Genomic DNA, 19,246 nt, shown 5'->3' on the forward strand with positions numbered 1-19,246 from the left:
GCTTGCTTGCATACAACTGGTCCCTTTTATTCTACCTTCTCTTGATTTTTTTCCCATGCTTGTTCTTCCTCCATCCACATTGACCCCTCCCTTTCTCTGCCCTTCATATCCCAAAGAAACAACTGCCCCTCGTCGCTTTTTCCCCGTTAGTCCCAGTTTTGCTACACCTGTACCCACACACATTTTATATTTTTTCTACCATTACCTAGGTCACCTTGGCTTTACGTGGTATTATTAATATAGTTACTTAGGTGCTGGTAGCCTTGCCAGTTTCCACTCCCAAAAAAGTCCCTACTATTCCCTTCCAATTATCTGTGGACTTAGTCATGAAGTTGTCACATAACTCCCCCTTAACCTCCTGTAATGTCCAGCCATTGGTCACAGTGCTATCTGTAACTATTATCAGCTCCTCACTCTGTTATTTGTTATGTTCAGAGTTTCTCATGTCACATCCAGAGTTTCTTATGGTCTGTTTGGTTAGCTAAACCTCAGGCCAGGTCCTAGTCATCTATCTGCACACCTTAACAAACAGCAATTATTTGTTGATTAATGCCCACAGAAAATAGGTACGACTAACATGCTACAAGGCTCTACTTCTGGACAGATTCTATTGGCCAGGTGGTCATTGTCAGCTTCCAGTGTTCCTTGATGCTGACTGATGCTTTCTGTTGCTGGGTTGCTGTCTTCTGACTCTCCACCAGGGTTCTATACCTCCTGTCAGTAGTTTTCTCAGATCCATCAGAAAGCTAATACTGGCTTAATAGCAATGAAGCTTTCTTTTTCTTTTCTTTTCCTCCCCCCCCAGTTTTGAATTAGCTTTAGCTTGCTCAGATACCCCTCCACACCCCTCCCGCAAGCTTTTTGGTAAAGATAAGACAAGATCATGATGCAGCTGTGTGTGCATCATGAAACTGGACTCTGAGTCATGAAGTCTTCTCTTGTGGGTTATGTAAAGATTTTTGGAGATGTAGATGATGTCTTTGTACTGAAAGAGAAATGAATCAGGTAGTAGGCAGGGGAATACCGAGCAGAAGTGTATTTCACCTATTCCTATTACGCTCTGAGAGCACCAAAACTATCTTCATTTAGAAGTGACTAAAATGCTGATACAGAAATCTTTGAATACAAGTATCTGCAATGCTACAGAACATTTTAGCTGCAGAATGTTGTTTTGTTTCTTCTGTCAGGCTCTTCCTAATAGTCTTTGGACAAAATTCATAGCCAGTTTAAGTTCGGTGACTGTAGTATCTCCTTTTTGGGATGTATATTACTCTTGAAAATTTCCCTTACTAGAATTAAAATTACCAACAATAGTGAATGAGAAATTCTGCTGAAAAATTGCTTCTTACACTCAGCAGGCTTCATCCTTCTCTCAAATTCACTGATGTAACTCCTTGACTCAGTAATGTTTCTTTCTGATGCCACCCTGTGTACAGTAAATCAGCTCACAAGCAGTGTGCACCCATGTAAACTCTTTGAGAGGCTGATCAGTTGGTAGGAGGAAGTGGGAGAAATTAATCTTCTCAGCCTGGTCAGGTACCCAATACTGGCAGATCTTTGGGTGTCACACACACTACAAAGCCCATTTGAATGGGTATAACACAATGCTCCTAGCCCTTTGGAATAGGCATATGTTACAGGCTGTAAGTAACAGTGGGCTGCAGTTGTGACCTGCATGGGGGGGATCATGAACTACTGTGTGCCAGTCAAAACTGGTTCCAGCCTGCTTAGATGCAAGCCAAGCAACAGCAGAAAAAAACCACTGCACACTATAACCTTACTCAGTGTACAGCACCTCCCCACATAACATATTTAAGAAGTACTCTACAGCTGTTAAGGTGGGGACACTCCACACACAAGGATTGTGTGAGGAACCGACCGCATTGAAGAAAGTTTGCTCCTGAAAGAACTGCAGCCAGTGGTCCTTCCCCTGGAATGGAGCAGGAACAACTAAGGAACAGGACAACTGGAATCCCTGTGCCCAGGACAATGGAAGCATTGGGCATTCAGCAGCAGAAACCATAATACTTGGGATGGCAGAAAGCACTATGCACACTGCCTCAACTGCCTGTGTTGCCTGTTGCTGCACTGGATGAATTCTGACAGACAGAGTGTACCTCACAGTGAAAAGAGAGGAAGCTGAGACTCGGGGGCAGAGGAGAGGAAAAAAGTACATTGATATGTTTGTCTAATTGAACGCAAACGTTCTTTTTCTTTCCCGAGTACCTCAATCAATGATAAAAGATTTATGTTGGTTGCTAGTAAATTAACTCAGGTAAAATTCCCCAACTTCAGACTGTTTTTATTTGCAACATCTGTATATTGGCAGAATTTTCTACCATGTGAGATCATTGTTGAATAAATCCACTTCACCATCTGCAGAAGTGGAAGCTTGTTTTAGAAAGTAGAAACATGCCCATGAAGCTCATCAGTAGCAACTTCCTGAATTCATCCACTGCTCTTGAAATAATGAGTCTTTTTGATTATTGAAATGACAAGAATTGCAATAGCACTCACATACACGCCTAAAAAACCCAGAAAGATAGGCACTTTGACCTGTTCACACCTCAAACAACTAAAGCTCTTTTACATACCAACTAACCTGAAATATTGTATCCAGTGACACTGATTCCTTCCAAATGTACTGGAAGTTAAAGGTTATCTGATCAGTCAGATAAGCATTGCTTCTTTCCTTTCAAACACTGAAGAGGAGGGTGTTTCAAACAAGTTCAGCTATACTGGAAAACTGTTTAGCTTTTGCAGTCATCAGTCTCCTTCCTGTGCCTTTTCTGCAATATGCTCCTCCTGAGCACACCACCATTGCGAGCCTTTCCCCTTTCCCAGAAGACCCCAGATTCAGGGGGGGTTTCTTACTGGAAATTACTGATTTTCATAGGCTGAATAGGCAGGGAGTAGGGAAGCCAGTGGAACTGAGATGTATAAATAGAATATTATGTAGCTCTGAGTATTACTCAAGTACTCATATTACTTGAGCTGCTGTTTGTGTGTATGTGGGTGATGAAGCAGTGAAGACACTGCTCTGTGTTGTCTGTGTGGCTGATGACATTAGTGTTGTGTGTGTATCTGCAATATGTACTCAGCTTGGGTTTTGGCTGGACTTGCAAAAAGGAACAGCAGCAGCCACAGCTGTCATCCTATGACATACTGTGTTGTGCCCTGTGTGTGCCACATTTTATCTTGTGCCATCTTTATCTCAGAGCAAATATTAATCAGGAATGTGAATATTGCTGTATCTGTATAGCTATTATTAAAGCTCAGGTGCCATCTTTTTCAGGGGGGGAAAGTACAGGGTGGGTTTGTGACTCACTGTCCCTGCCAGTCATTACTTCTCCATTTTACCTTTTACAAGTCATTATAACTCTTCACTATTATAAGTCATTATAACTCTTCAATAAACCAGTTTAAGTTACTGCCTTGGCAGAATCTCAAGAAAAAAGGAAAAAAAAAAAAAAAAAGAAGACAGAGTTTTCTACTGCATTTGTGAGCTGAACTAGCCCAGCAAAATCTGACAAATACTGGAGCTAGTGGGAGGATATGGGTGGGAAAACAGCTAAGATCAGAGTTGTGAGAAAAGAAGTCTAGAGGGGTGGGCAGCCCATTTTCAGTATCAGCAAGGTGTTTAATTGTCTCATCTGTTTGTAGCTTCATCTTTAAATACAGATAAATGGAACTGGATGTGAACTAATTTACGATGCTTCTCAGGTGGCTTTGGGGGCCAGTGCTGAGCTCAGTATTGCTGCAGCCAAACACCAATTTGGATACCTCTGCTAGGGGCTGAAAAGTCTCAAGACCGGCATTGCATAGCTCAGACCTACAGCATTCAGCTGCAAAGTTTAGTGCGGTTCCCCTGTGAGTGTGAGTGCACTGTTCTGTTTCTGCATGGCCTTGCTCCCAGTCATCATGGGTGCAAATGACTGAACTACCTTGTACTGCACTACAAGACAGTTTTGATCAAGGTCCTTTGAATTTAGACTATTAAGGGTCATCAGCTGTCATAGCAACCCAGTATTGTATGGATTTATATTATGAAGCTTCAAAAAGGGTGTTGCTCATCCCTTTGAAATAAGGCATAAATCACTAATGCAGCTTCTCAGTGACAGGATTTCTTTAAGTATTATTCTAACAGAGAAATGGATTTGCATTAAATGACATGTCTGTCAGCAGAGAAAGACAAATGATGAGTGAAACTTTCTACATATATACTATAGACATTTTTATTTGTAACCACACTGTGAAGTCACCTTCTACACTGAAATGCATTGGTGTCATTAAAAGCCCCAGGGGAGGTTGTGCAAGGAATTACTAAACTCAGATAGGATGTCTGAAGCTCTTGCTTTTGTCATGTCCATGCCCCATGGAGGGTATGCTGTACGGAAGTCAAGTGCTACTCATATCAAGGTAAATGGAGAACATACAGACAGATGATTAAGTAGTGGAAATTTTGCTTAATATTTGTTCCTCATTGACATGATTCTTAGGGTTGCATAGAACAGTAGCTAAAGTATCTTTTTGTCATTGCTGTGGCAACGATGTAGTTGTGCAAATGTAGTATACTTAGACTTCTGTAGGGTGCCATTTATCAAGAAAGTGGAGTCATACAAAATCAGCATTACAGACATCTATGAAATGGTTAAAAATTATCTGCTGCCAGGTCTCAAAATATAATGCTAAATAAGCAAGGCATGGTCTATTGTGAAGGGGAATGTGTTTTATCAGATCTGCTGATAGCTTATAAAATCTCCATCCTTGGAAGTTTTCAGGATAGGTTTTACACAAAGCCACAGTTATTTGACATAGCTTTGGGGAAAGTTCTGCTTGGAGCAGTAAGTTGGACTAGAAACCTCTAAGGTTTTCTTATAACCAACATTTCTGTGGTGCAGATGGAAAAAACCCCAGATAATCTTTTAGTCAAGCAAACCATTCTGTATGTCTGCTTTGTATACTAACATTAAGGCCTAACAGTTAGACTAAGACTGCTACAACACCTGCAACATAGCATCCAAGGGTGCTATGAAAACACTCTGTGGTGCAAGACATTTGGAAGAAAGCAAATGTCATTCCTATCTTCCAGAAGGGCAAGAAGGAGAGTCCAGACAACTACAGGGCAATAAGCCTTACAATTCCTGGGAAAATGATGGAGCAACTAATCCTGGAAACCATTTCCAGACACATGAAGGACAAGATGGTGATCAGGAATACTCAGCATGGAATTACAAAGGGGAAATTGTGCTTAATCAGCCTGATAGATTCTACAATGAGATGGCTAGCTTGGTGGATGAGGAGAGAGTCATGGATGTTTAGTGCTTTTGGCACTGTCTCCTATAACATCCTCATTGACAAGATGACAAAGTACAGGTTAGATAACTGGCCAGGAAGGTGCTTTGAAAACTGGCTGAATGACTAGGCCCAGAGGGTCTAAAGAAGAGAAAGCTCAAGAGGGATCTTATCAGTGTGTGTAAATACCTGATGGAGGTGGAGAATGCAAAGGAGGGAGCCAGACTCTTCTCAGGAGTGCCCAGTGACTGGACAAGAGGCTACAGGCACAAATTGAAACACATGAAATTCCATCTGAACACTTTTTTTTCACTGTGGAGGTGGTCAAACCCTGGAATAGTTTTCCCAGAGAGGCTGTGGAATGTCCATCCTTCTAGATATTCAAAACCCAACTGTAAATGGTCCTGGCCGACCTACTCCAGCTTGTCATGCTTCAGCAGCGGGGTTGGACAAGATGTTCTCAAGGGATTGGTAGATCACAGAGGTACTTTCTGGATCCTGGAATTCTGACTCTATATAATGTTCAAAGCCCCGTGGGACTAGCAGGATCTCCAGGCTGACTAGATTTATCCTCACTATCACAGGCAATTACTTGAGTGTGGACCATAACAAAAAGAACATATGACACACAGGGAAATAAGAGATGAGGACAGCTTAGAAGAGAAGTTTGATTCAGGCTGGGTTTTGATATATAAACGGGTTCCCTTTTTCTGTATATCACTGAAGTACAAGCTAGAAACATCTCAAAATGAAGGAAAAGCAACAGCATATTTATTGTGCCAGTACTGTTGAAAGAACAAGGATGGGAAGAACATAACACAGTGTCAATGTTCTGGCAAGCAGAAGTGAATTTTGCATTTGGACCCATGAGCATTAGGTTGGAAAGGTCTAGGCATTTGCCCAGATTGAGACTAGAAGTCCCTCTGCTTAACAGAACTCCTACTTAATGGTATCATTTAGCAATAGAACTCAAATGGAATGTTCTCCCAGAAAGTGTTATGCTTTAATGTCTCTGCTGCGTTTGTTAGTGGGAGGTGTCAGACCAATTTACCTGGTCTTCTGAATATTTTCTGAATATTTTCAGAAGTTCTTTTCTCAGTTATCTCTACATCTTTACTGGTAAAGGATACCTTCAGTTTTTTTAATTCTGCTGCTCCCATATCCTCAATTCATCGCTCAAAACTTGTTGTCATCATATGTTTTGTTGTTGTCTACTTGATATACAAATGCTATCCATCACATGCTGTGTTTCAGCTTCACACAGCTTATGTTTCTTGCCTGCCTACACTCATCCCATAAGAAAGCAAGCAAAATAGTGAGCTATTTTTTCTGAGATGCTCTGTCAGCATTGATAATAGCAATTATAGGATAATCAGACAATTATGGAAGTAAATAGTTTTTGCTTTAATCAGGTCTCATTAGCTAATAACGTTGATTTGTCATGCCAATGAATGTGAAAAATATGCCACTATGATGATAAAGTACTTCTGCTAACTGATCAGCATTACAAGTTACTGTTAATTAATGAGTTATGTATGCCTTTTTGGACTGCCATTTCATATTTGTGCATCAAAATGGTAGAGCATGTATGGTTTGTGATTAAATTCTGTTGTGACCTTAACACAGGGGTCCAATTTCTGGTTCTAGGGCTGTGTTGTACTGGAAATGCTGATGGTTCATTTGAGTAAATGGAAATGGCTAGACAGGAAATCACAGAACGAAACTGCAAAAAAGGATGTTCTGTTTTCCACAAGAGGATTCAGGGGTCAGCTCAGGCTTGATTTTGCTGACTGCTGTCCTTCTAAAAGACCATGTTTGATAATTCAGAGAAATGCCTTGGATTGTAACCCAAACCTGTTGTTCTGTGAGGAAGTAATACTGATTTTTTGGTAGTAGTTGTCATCTGAAAGCTAACACAGTTTCTTTCTGTTTCACAATCACACTGTAGTTCTCTCCAAGCTTTCTCAAAAAATGCTATCTTCATGTTGTTTGCGTCATCACTTATCTCCAATGTTTGTTTCCCCTGAAAAATGAGAAAAATATCAAATATACTAAGAAAAGGGAAAGGGAAGGGAGTCAGGGAAATTGTATCAGTACCTGCAGAGATTGGAAAGACAGGTAAAGAGAACAGCAGATGGTAACAATTTTGAGATCATAAAAACTCTTTTCCTTTCCCTTCAGCAGTATCTGGACCCTGGAATAATTTTTTTTTTGTCTAAAGGATGGGTGCTCTGCTTAGCAGTCATCTGTGAGCAGTGATCTGCCTCTTTCTTTGTCTCAGCTGTGTATAGCATGTCTTTTTTACCCTTTTTTTTGTCTATCCCCAGAAGCAACAGCTATTTTCAGGGAACCGTCTTGTTCCCTGTAGACATGCTACTGCCCTGGCTCACCTCAGTCAACATACTGTGCAGAAATACCAATATTCTGGGGAATCTCTAGCTAATGATTCACATCCTCTTTGCTCTAAAACAATATATGAAAAATGAATTTAAAGTAATCTGTTTTTTTTTTCTTTTACAATAAGGCTATTAGAAAACAAACATATTGCTAGATCTGAAACATCAGGTTTGTTTCTTTAGTTGCTTTTTAAAAAGATTCGTAAGTGCTGTAAATTCACACTTAATTTTTAGGAAGTTTAAATATGATCTAAAAGATTCGTCTTCCTCCCACCTGCCTGTGTGCTTTGGGGAGTAACATCTGAGATGATCTCTGAGAAATGTTGAAAGGAAATGTTTCAAAAAAGACTAAAAACCTTCCACTTTTCCAGTTGGAACTAGTCTGTGAATTCTTAATGCCTATTGAAAAAGAAATCACCTGGCTCTGTTGTATGTTCAAACTAGGCAAGTGCACACACTGGCATAAACTTACACCTGATATGCCAACCTGAAAATTATTCATAAAAATGTGTCCTCCATGCCACCAATACAACACGGTAAGAGACCTTGATGTTCTCTTTAATTAGTGACCCTTGGAGTTTAACATTCTTTGGAAAACCCTTAGATACATTTGTTAAGCAGTATCTAACAGCAGCAATGTATACCCTAGCCTCTGTTAGAAGGAAAAAAGCAGGGGGATGGATTACAGGTGGATAGGTGGTGTAATTAATATGAAAGGCTAGGATGCAATCAAGGGTTGTATAGGGAAGAGAGGAGTTACCACGAGGGGACTAAGGTGGGAACTAATTGTGTCTACCAGTATCTAATGGAGAGTTACAGTGAAAACAGAGCCAGGCTCTTCTCAGGGGCAAATTGTAAAAGAATACGAGCCAACAGTCTCAAGTTATAACAAGAGAAAAATCCAGCTGAACATAAAATGCTTCCTTGTGAGATTAGCACAGCATGGAACAGCTGCCCAGAGAGGCTGGGGAATCTCTGTTCTCGGAAATGTTCAGGACATATCTGGACAAGGCCCTGAGCAATTTGAATTGGCTCTGAAGTTAGCCCTACTCTGAGAAGGCAGTTAGACTAAAGACTTCCAGAAGTCTTTTCCAATACAAATGATTTTAGGATTCTATGAGGTTTTATAGGAACTCCAGCTACTCTGTTTTGCTGTCTCCTTTGCATTTTGAATACCTTCTTTTTTCCCCCTCACCCGTCCTCACCATATACAGTGTGAGTCATTGCCTGTGGCTAAAGCAATCTACTTTTATTCAGCTGAGAAAGGAGTTCTGAGACCCTGACTCCACCTGAACAAGGGAACCCGCAGCCTGATAAGAGGTGGGTCACTCTGGTGCCTTCCTGCTCCACCACCCTCTCCACTCCTCTCTCCTGCTACTCCTGCCTGCAAAAGAAAAGCATGTTCATCAATAAAGCAGCCTTCTAAAAGCTAATTTCCCATTTCTAGAACACTCATGGGGCTTTGTAATTTGAAAGTAATTATAATACTGTGTTGTTTTGTCTATTATATCAGTGACACCGGGACATGCCTTCGTTAAGTAAATCTTTAAGTGTTATTTACACTTAAAAAAAAAAAAAAAAGGCTTGTGGTGTATTCTCGTCACAGAGGACACGTTACATCTAGCTGTATGCACAGCACTTGAAGTTACTCATTATACAACACAGACAGATTGTCCTATATGACACTGAGTTCAAGCCATATGAACTGGGCCACTTACAATGTTATTGACAAGATGTTGAAATGACAGCATACATATGTAGTTTTTATGTAAAAGTAGCATGTGTGGGATGTATTTTACAGATAAAGGAGAGTGACTGTTAGATTACCTTCTTAAAGTGGGGATTTATTCTTCATTATATACATATAATACCATATATCCTTTATAAAATTACCTTCTAAGTGAAAGAAGTTTCTTTTGATTATTTACCACCAAATCTGTATGTGGTAAATTAATATATAGAATCATAGCATAGAATCATAGAATTGTTTAGGTTGGAAAAGACCTTTAAGATCATCAAGTCCAACCATTAACCTAGCACTGCCAAGTCCACCACTAAACCATGTCCCTAAGCACCATGTCTACCTGTCTTTTAAATACCTCCAGGGATGGGGACTCAACCACTTCCCTGGGCAGCCTGTTCCAATGCCTGACCACCCTCTCAGTGAAGAAGTTTTTCCTAATATCCAATCTAAACCTCCCCTGGTGCAACTTGAGGCCGTTTCCTCTCATCGTATTGCTTATTACTTGGGAGAAGAGACCGATGCCCACCATGCTACAACCTCCTTTCAGGTAGTTGTAGAGAGCGGTAAGGTCTCCTCTCAGCCTCCTTTTCTCCAGACTAAACAACCCCAGCTCCCTCAGCTGCTCCTCGTAAGACTTATGCTCTTCACCAGCCTCATTGCCCTTCTCTAGACACACTCCAGCACCTCAATGTCCTTCTTGTAGTGAGGGGCCCAAAACTGAACACAAAATTATGAATTAATATCAAAATTAAGACAAATCCTGTAAGAAATTATCTCTGAGAATGTTCTTCAAACTAGCTCTGTAGTAAAAACATGCTGTCTCAAGTATATTCTTGTCTATATTCTGGACTGTTTCAACCCCTATTAAAAGTCTAAGATGGTGTAAAAAGGCTCTAAAACTACTAATTCTGCACATAGGAAGGTCCCCAGAACAAGTCCTGCAAAAACCAAACCAAACCAAAACTGTGAAACTTTAATAACATCTGGCAAGGGCTAGTTGGTGCTGGCAATAAGAAATGCATGTGACAATAGAGTCATACTATACTGTTCTGTAGAGAACCTTGGGAACAGAGAGTGGCCCTCTTAACATTAGGGACTACCTCCCTAATCGTACAAGCACTGCAAGTGTGAATTGCACACTATGCCTTTTAGAGGTTTGTTCAGTATCTAGCTTTTTTTGGATGCTCCTTTGTGTTTCAAATGATAGGACAATCCCTGAGAAGATTTTTAATACTTTTGCCTTAAGATGAGAGTCAAGGCAGAAGCAACCTGCTTTCTCTTTTCTCCAGTGCTGTACTTGTTACTCATCAAGGACAGTCTTTTGTGTAAATACTGTATTTCAGTTTCTTTGTCATGCTCTGTCCTCAGCTCATGATCTTTTTTTCCTGTCAGTGGAAGGAAAAGAAAAGCTTTAAATGTATGTCTGTTTCAGACGGCAATGTTTATTTTGTCATTAGTATTTTAATGCAAAGCTTTGAGGATCACTGGCTTGGGTTCAACCCTGGAGTCCGTGATAGACTTTGAGAAGATTAGGCTCAGACTCTGTGGTGGTTACCCAGACTTGTCAGATTGCTGAGGAAAGTCTATCATCTGATTGCACCTGCCCTGCGAGCTCTCTGCATATTTTTTTCAGTAATGCTGACCTAACAGAGCCCATGCATGCTGAACTCATTGATGCTTTCAAAACCGTAGGGGTAGGTAACACCTGTAATGGTCTTGGAAGCCTAAATTTTATTTTTGATTGCTGTGATTTGAAGATACTCAACACTGCAGTAGGCATTCTTGGTTCTTTATGTGATGGAGATATATCTTTATGTGATATGCTTTTGATGTGAAGAAGAGCACAAGCCAGTTTCCCAGGGCTGAATGTGACTGAAGTCTGGTCATCACCTCAGAGCTGTGCCATTAACATATAAGCAAGGACTGAATCTTGCAACACTGAAGTGAACGGGCACTTTTAGTAAGAAGCCAAGGTGGCCACTGTTGAAGAGAGACCTACATTTCACTGTCAGGTGAAAGATGAGGCAGAAAGGGCAGTACATAGCAGTGCCTAAAATACCTCTCAAACTGGTTAATGAGCTGTTCTGATCAAGTTTTCTTTGCTGCTTCTTGTCCAATGGTTTCTGTCAGGCAAAAATGATGCATTCTCAGTAAAGGTAGGCAGACCCCTTGTGAATTTGTTTGGGTTTTTTTTTGTTTGGTTGGTTGGTTTTTGTGATTTGTCTGTCTTTAAACGAGGTGGGTTTGGGTTTTTTCCCTTTTTTTTTTTAATATTAAAGATATTAAAGATTCATGCAGTGGGCAAGAGAAGTGGATAGTCTGAAGTACTGTCAAAGTGTAAGTTAGACAAACAAAGCAAGAGTCTTTCCTCTTGCAGTTATAGTCAGCTCAGTGATTAGTGAAAGGAGAAGTTAAAAATATTGTTTGAGTATCTTTACATAAATGGAGAAGGCTGAGAAAAAATCTGGTAGAATTCCTTACCTTAAAGTCCTAGAATCACAGAAGTGTTAGTAGAAAGGGTCTTCTAGATGTTTTTCTGGTCCAAGCCACTACTGAAAGAGCAGCTGATCTAGCTATGAACTGATCCCTTGAAAATGACAGCAATATTTGACAGATAAAATCCTAGTCATTTTGTGAGGAAAGTTGTTCATCCTCATTCCAAGAAAATTAAAGAAAAGTGCTTTAAAACAATAGTGATTAACTACACTGCAAACAGTATCTTTTACTGCTGAATTACAGTTTAATTTCATTCTACATAGATACCATGTGATACAATCCCTAGACCATAATCTTTAGACCATAAGAAAATGGAGGCACTGTACAGTTTTTGTGAAGGGAAAAACAATAGAAATAGGTTTCTAAAAAGTAAAAGTTGACAAATACTGGCAAAATACATCTTCAAGTACACTTTATTTGCAGGTGATTAAAAAGATTTTTAGGCAAAAAACTAGTCAATCTCATCCAATACATGATGGAACATGATTTACTGCCTAATGCCAGACAGACTGGAAAATGGGTAGGTAGGACCGATGATGCAGTTTTTGACGAATTACATGTGATTAAATGGTCAACATTCCGATAGTAAAAAGACTTGACACATATGTATGAAGAATTATAAGCAGTTAATATTTTAACTATAAGTAGGAGATATTGTAAGAAAAACAAGGGGTGTAAGGGGATCGGGAAGCTACAGACATCTTAGTAATATAGAAGCCATAGACTTTTTTTTTAAAGACATAAGCTTGTTCCTGCAAATCACTGCACTCTTGAGAATAGTATTTGCAATTTAAAACTTACCTAAAACATCACCAAAAGAAAACACTAATTCCTATTTTTTTGAAAATTATTTTGTATTAAGAATCTTGCAAAGAACTGAAATATGGCATGGCCAAGAAACATGAATTACCCACCATTTCAGAGACTTTGCATTCATCACATTTAAATACTAGGTGTCTGATTTCAGAAGGTCTCATGCAAAATCCAGCTATAAAAACTCACCACAGAATATTTTCAAGGATAAAAAGCTAATGTTTTTTAGAGCTCTGACAGACATCCAGTTGTGAAGGTGAATTTTAAAACTAATGGTCCACATTTTTCAGAGGACATTCAAAAAGATAGTTGTTGAACTTTCTGTAAATGCCCAGCTCTTATTTACACTTTGCATGGAATATTTACCAGAGCTATAATTTTAGACAGTTAATGGAATATATCACTGCCTAGAGTACTGTCAGAGGTAACATCATTATCTTTCCATAACTGCATAATGAGAATTAAATCATCACAAAACAAATTCCTATTATGAAATGATATTTTTTCTCATGTACTATATATATTCATTTATATTGAATATAAGTCCAGTAATACTATCACAGTAATGTGCTGTAGTGGTCTTTCATAGTGAGAAAACTGCCCTAATCATCTTTAACATGCAAAGCTTGGAAGAACCAGAAATTCACATAAGTAGTACAATTCGTATATGCATCTTCTGCCATCCTAAAGTTAACCAGAACACTCAAGACTGTTGCTTATTTTTCCTATATGTTTGAAAAAAGCTACAGTTCTGTATACTGTACATTCACAGCGGGGTCCCAGCCCCCTGTACTATCTGCAAGAAGGATCAGGTTACCACTTTCCATCACAGTAAACATTCTAGTATTTAATATAATAATCTTGTGAACAGTTGTTCCTGGCTTGAAGTTCAGCAGTTCAGGACTTGATAAAATTCTCCTCTTCATCTCTCTGAAAGGTTTCTTGCTAGCGCATTTTGTAGTCATTAGATACTGACATTTCACACAGCTGTCCTTTAAAATCCAAGTCTACTGTGAAATCCAGGTCACGCTGTAAAAAGATTTGAATGTAACATGTAAGTAAGACCATAAGTTTAGTGTATGAATTCAGTTATCATTGCTTGGGTTGAAAAGACCTGCAGATTCAAGAGATACCTACTGTGATTTCTAACAACTTTTGTTTTTAAATGTTGCTAACATTGAAAAAGTAGGCTATAGGATGTGTAATAGCATTCACCATACAATCTATGTCTAGGGCATATTTATGTATTTTTCTTAAGACTGATTTAGTGTCCTGGTTACAACTAGGAAGCTTCTGAAATGCTGTGCTATCATACGTATTCTATAACAATTTTTTAAGGATATCCCCCACTGAGATGCTCTTAATCTAGGGTAAAGGGCTTTCACACTAGGATTTATTCCAGAACAGATCTACTAAACTTCCCATTGCAGAGAAGTCCTCAGTCATTCTTTATATGTCATGTTTTTTGGAAAGAGGCACTACATAGCCCTACAAAACGAAGCTGTCTCATTTTGAAAGCTTTTGAAAGGCTTTATGTTTCAGAAAAACAAAGCACTAACAACTAACTAATGATGACCATAACTTATGATAACCATCAAGAGCACCTTAATTTTAGCACCTAAATCTGCATTCAGGTGCTTACTGCTGTGCAAACAAATTTGAAATAATTTCTTCATTTTTCTCTCAAAAGAAAATTCATACATTCAACCCAAAAGAAAATCTTCCAGTCCCCCAAGGACAACATAAATGTGGGAAACAGACTATTTTCCTCCACTTTCACAGCAAGCGGTAGCTTCAGGAGTTCACTCCTGTGTTTGTTTTAATGCCAGGTTTATTCTGCATTTATTTCCTCCCCTGTATCAATACTACTATGAAAACCATATCCAATCTGTATTTGGTACAAAAAAGGAAAAGTAAAGCAAAAAAGGAAGGCAATGAAATGTTAAGATTTGCTACAATCAACAAATGCAATATTTCAACAATTACAACAACTGCATGGATGGATTATAACCAGGTTATTGTAATGGCTATATGTTGTAATAGAAAATGAAGAGATTCTGCTTAAGGTTTCTGGCAGAAAATGGTGCCACTGTTTCTCCCAGAAGCCATAGTTCTCATGTCTTGCTCTTCTTTACAGACATGGGTTGTTCATCAGACCATGTCTCATAGTTTCCTTACAAGTGAAAAGAAGCACTGAATAACTGACATACTTGGTGAGGGATTCAGCCCATAGCAGAGAAATTGAGGAAGTTTTTACCAGTCATGATAGTGTGATCTCCATCATGCTTTCGCTTTAGTCTTAAACAAAACATCTGTATTTTCTGCGGAAAGCCACCATTTTCAAACAACCATATCACTCGATTAGTGAGTTCAAGTGCATTTGATCAGTGAGGTCATACAGACATTAAGCTGAAATCTGTTACTTAATTTCCTAAAGGAGAGTTCTTGGGCACTGAGTGGGAAATCTGGCTATAGATGTGGAACTGAAGTACTCTGGATCACCCTGTGTTGTCAGAAGGGATCTTGCCACTAATTTTAGTGACAATATGAAGAGACCCTTGCCTACTTGTGTCACAAAATGTGAGCCAAGCTGATTGCAGAGGGCAGCTGACTCAGTGATATACTTGAATCGTTTCTTCCTTCCCATGCTAGCTTGTTTGCAGGCTGAGTTCTGTAACATTAGCACTGCATTATCATTGCTGTCACCAGCTTTGGTGAAGCTGTGACTAGAGCTCTTACTAATAAACATGAATTTAGAGCCTTTAGCATGCTCATTGTTTTACTTGTATGCATTTTATTTAGTGTTGATTATAGTTTGTGATCAATAAAGTTGGAATCAGTGATGCTGACTCACCACATTTTTTGCATTTGGTTTCATGGATATAGTCCCATAGATTTCTTCTCCTCGTCTCACAGTTAAATAGTCCTCTAAGTAGAAGACAGTTTGCTTCCAGTGAGTATAGGGAGCATCAGGTGCTAAAAAATATATATATGGGTATTATTTATAGAAATTTCATCTTTGTCTTACAAATCAAATTAAGACTTGGGAACAATTGAAAAAAGCCTTTCTTATAGAATGCTTTAACTTATATACTGTATTAGCAAACATGCTTTACAACAACACAATTCTATTGACTGTCAGTGGGTTGTCTTCTGGATTTTACTGGAATATGTCAGATGTGAATCACACCCAGCAAGAAGGATCACACAATGGAGGTTATTGGGCATGATAGGCACTTTTCTGATGCTTTCCTTTCAACCCACACACATTCAAATTGGGGAAATCTTTACCACTAAGTGCTTTGAATGTCAGAAGTCTAAATTAGTCCAAAAAATAATTACACAAACACATGAAAGAAACGTTCATCAAAACCTATTAATCACAATGACACAGATGAAACCTTTGACTTATGATCCCGGAACAGCAGATTTTATGGTTTCCAGGAGGATACAGCTGGGGAAAGGGCACTTTCACCTTGACCTGTTTTTGGACTTTTTAAAGGCATATGCCTTTAAAGGCAATTTGCCAGAGATGGATACTGGACTAAATTAATTTCTAGTCTTGCTTAGCAGAATCACTTTGATTACCTTCTGCTATTTCAGGTTTTTATTTTACTTACTCGTTGTTATTTCTGATTTAAATTCAAATCTTTGAGCACTGCCTAATGAATTTGCATTGGTTACTTCTTGTTCCTAGCATTCTTGCAGTTAAGAGCATTAGGAACTTAAGAACAGTTGTACAAGTTCAGAGACTTCCTGACCTGGAAAAAAAGCCTGAGATAAATCTATTTTTCTTCCATTTCCCCAATCACTTTTTTGATGCAGACACAGGCCCATTGTATTGAATCATGGTAATAATACCTTAACACTGTTTAATAAATTAAACAATGATCTCATTTCACTTCAACATCAATGTTTCAAAAAAATATTTGGCTTTAGAAATTTTTTGCAACTGGAGAAATAATGAAGCTTTTTTTTTAAACTGTCAGGACAGGGATTTTTTAACAGTTCTTTTTTTCCAAAATTCTAGAATCAGAAGACTGATATAAACAAACTTTTATCAGAAACTGTGTTGGCAAACTGGTATCTTCCAAAGGAAAAGTATTTTACCAGATAATTTCTGGCTATATGTCTAGACCGTTTTAATGATTGTTAATCGCAGTTCCTAAATGGAGAGATCTTCTTGCAGGAGTTCAGATCCAGAATCTGTTTTCCATTTGGATGTGCTTCTGTAAAATTTCTAGCTGAAAACATGTTAGATTGAATTAAACTGAACTTATATTTTAAATCATAACTGCTATCTTGTACACACATGTACATGTGCACATGCCCTTATGCAGAGCTATCTTCCTTAGAAAAGCCTGACATATCAGTTAACTTGTGCTCTGTGAACAGGGTATGTATGTGGAATGTAGGCACAGGTCTTCAAGTCCACTCCAAATCACACGCTTATTTTCCTTGTAATTAAAAAAATGACATATCAATGAAGTGGCACTTCCTCATGTCCTACAAACTTGGATATTTTACTGAATTCAGCAGAGCTTTGCCAATAGACACTGGCTGAGAATCCAGACCAGTCTTCTAGACAGTGGTGTCTATTCCTTCAGTTACACAAGGCCAAATGACCTTTTTATGCAGCAACTTGTTCCACACCTACCTTATCATGATGTGCTGAATAGAGGCAAAGAACCACTTCCCTCAACCACCTGTCTACAATCATGCTAATACAGGTCAGGATGATTGGCCAGATTCGCTGCAAAGGCATGCTTCTGACTCATGTTCAGTTTATTGCTCACCAGAATCCAAGAGTCTTTTCCAGCAAAACTGATTTCTATCCAGTTAGCCCAAGCAATAGCATGGAGTTGTTTGGTCCCAGCTGCAGGACTTTGCATTTGGCATTGCTGAACTTTATAAGGTTCTTATTAGCCCATTCTGAACCTGTGTAGGTCTCTCTAAATAGCAGCCCTTTCTCTCCAGCCTATGCTCCTCCCAATTTGGGATCATCAGCAAATTTGCTGAGAGTGCACTCTATGCCATCATCCAGGTTGTTAATAAAGATGTGGAACAATATTGACCTCACTGTTGGTCATCTGTGGGATGCTACTAATAACTGGCCTCTGGTTTGAGTTTAATGATTGACACATTTTGAGCCAATTTTTCACCTATGTTATTGTTCACTTATCCAGTCTGTATCTCACCAATATAGCTGTAAGGATGCTATGCAAGGTTGTATAAAGGGCCTTGCTAAAGTCAAGATATACAACAGCCACCGATCTTCCCTCATCCACACAGCTAGCCATCTAGAAGGCAATCAGGCTGGTCAGGTATAATTGGCTTTAGTAAATCCATGCTAGCTGTTCTGAATCACCTTCTTGTCCTTCATATAGCTGGAAATAGTTTCCAGGTGGATTTGTGTCATAACTTTCGCAGGAACTGAGGTGAGGTTGGCAGCCCTGTAGTTCCATGGATCCTGCTTACTCCACTTCTTGAAGATGGGTGTGATAGCTGTCTTCTTCTAATCATCAAGAACCTTCCCCCATCACCATGACCTTTTGACATTATGCCAAACTTGATATCTGCCCTGGGCTTTTGTCCAAACGTAGCCTCTTCTCCCTAATACTCTTTAACCTCTCTCCTTGAGTTCTCACTTCCTATGTGCTACAGGAAGCTAAGGCCACCTGTGGTGGTCTTGCAGAACATTTTCAGTCTAAGTACCTGAGTGAGCCCTCTTTATTCCATACACCCAAACATCAAGAAGAGTCAAGAAAGTCCTCAACCCAGCCACCTTTTGCTATACTGATACTGGAGCAAGTCTATATCTACTCTGCAGACAAGCAACTCCTTGCAATAACATAGTGGGTCCTTTTCTTTGCCACTTTTGATGGCTATTCACTGGGATGCCTAAGAGCCAAGCAAAGAATGGCTGGGTTTGAGGCTAGATTTGATGATGGGACATATTTTATGGGAAAACATTAATCAAATATCCTAATCTAGTCAACAGATGTTTCTTAAAATATGTATGTTCATATGTACACATAAAACAGAAACACATTCCGTTATTCCTTTGCAGATGAAGCCACATTCTCAATGATATAAAAGACCTTTCATGTAGTTCTGGCAATATAAGTAGACCTCCTTTACTAAGGTAGGTTTCGATTGACATCACAACACAGTAACTACATCCTTCATTCAAAGCTATTTTATACAGAAAAATGAAGGTTTGACTATATTACCTTTTAGAAAAGAGTAATGTGCTGCCTTCTGCTGAAAAAACAGCCTTCTGTGGAAAAAACAAATGCCTAAAACCTAAAGTGTTTTCCACCTTAGATAATTTTTTTCAGCACAAACTGAGAAATATTAGCACTTCAGGATACCACTGCAGTGCCTCACAGATTGTTCATGTCTCCCTAGCTATGCTTTGTGATGCCTATCATGGTGTGGGAAATACTATAGTTTAACACATTTATAAAATGTCCAGGGAAACATGGTTACTGAAAAACAT

General features: G+C 39.0%; 1 protein-coding gene across 4 annotated transcripts in view; it reads right to left on the minus strand.

The window, feature by feature from the left end:
* Nucleotides 1–12,165: 12,165 nt before the first annotated feature.
* PRMT8 (protein arginine methyltransferase 8) overlaps nt 12,166–19,246 on the minus strand; it is a 71,614-nt gene continuing 64,533 nt past the window's right edge. For 3 of the 4 annotated variants that reach the window (XM_087767021.1, XM_087767022.1, XM_009474073.2), the window contains 2 exons: nt 15,599–15,720; nt 12,169–13,773 (listed from right to left, as the gene is read on the minus strand). In XM_087767021.1, coding sequence (XP_087623147.1) covers nt 13,690–13,773; nt 15,599–15,720 — 206 coding nt within the window. In that variant the 3' untranslated portion in view covers nt 12,169–13,689. Of the gene's footprint in view, nt 13,774–15,598; nt 15,721–19,246 lie in introns of all 4 variants that reach the window. The other variant, XM_087767023.1, reaches the window with a different exon arrangement.

This window comes from Nipponia nippon, unplaced genomic scaffold (assembly GCF_047370975.1).
Source record: "Nipponia nippon isolate SJK-2023a ecotype South Korea unplaced genomic scaffold, ASM4737097v1 scaffold_3, whole genome shotgun sequence".
NCBI lineage: Eukaryota > Metazoa > Chordata > Aves > Pelecaniformes > Threskiornithidae > Nipponia > Nipponia nippon.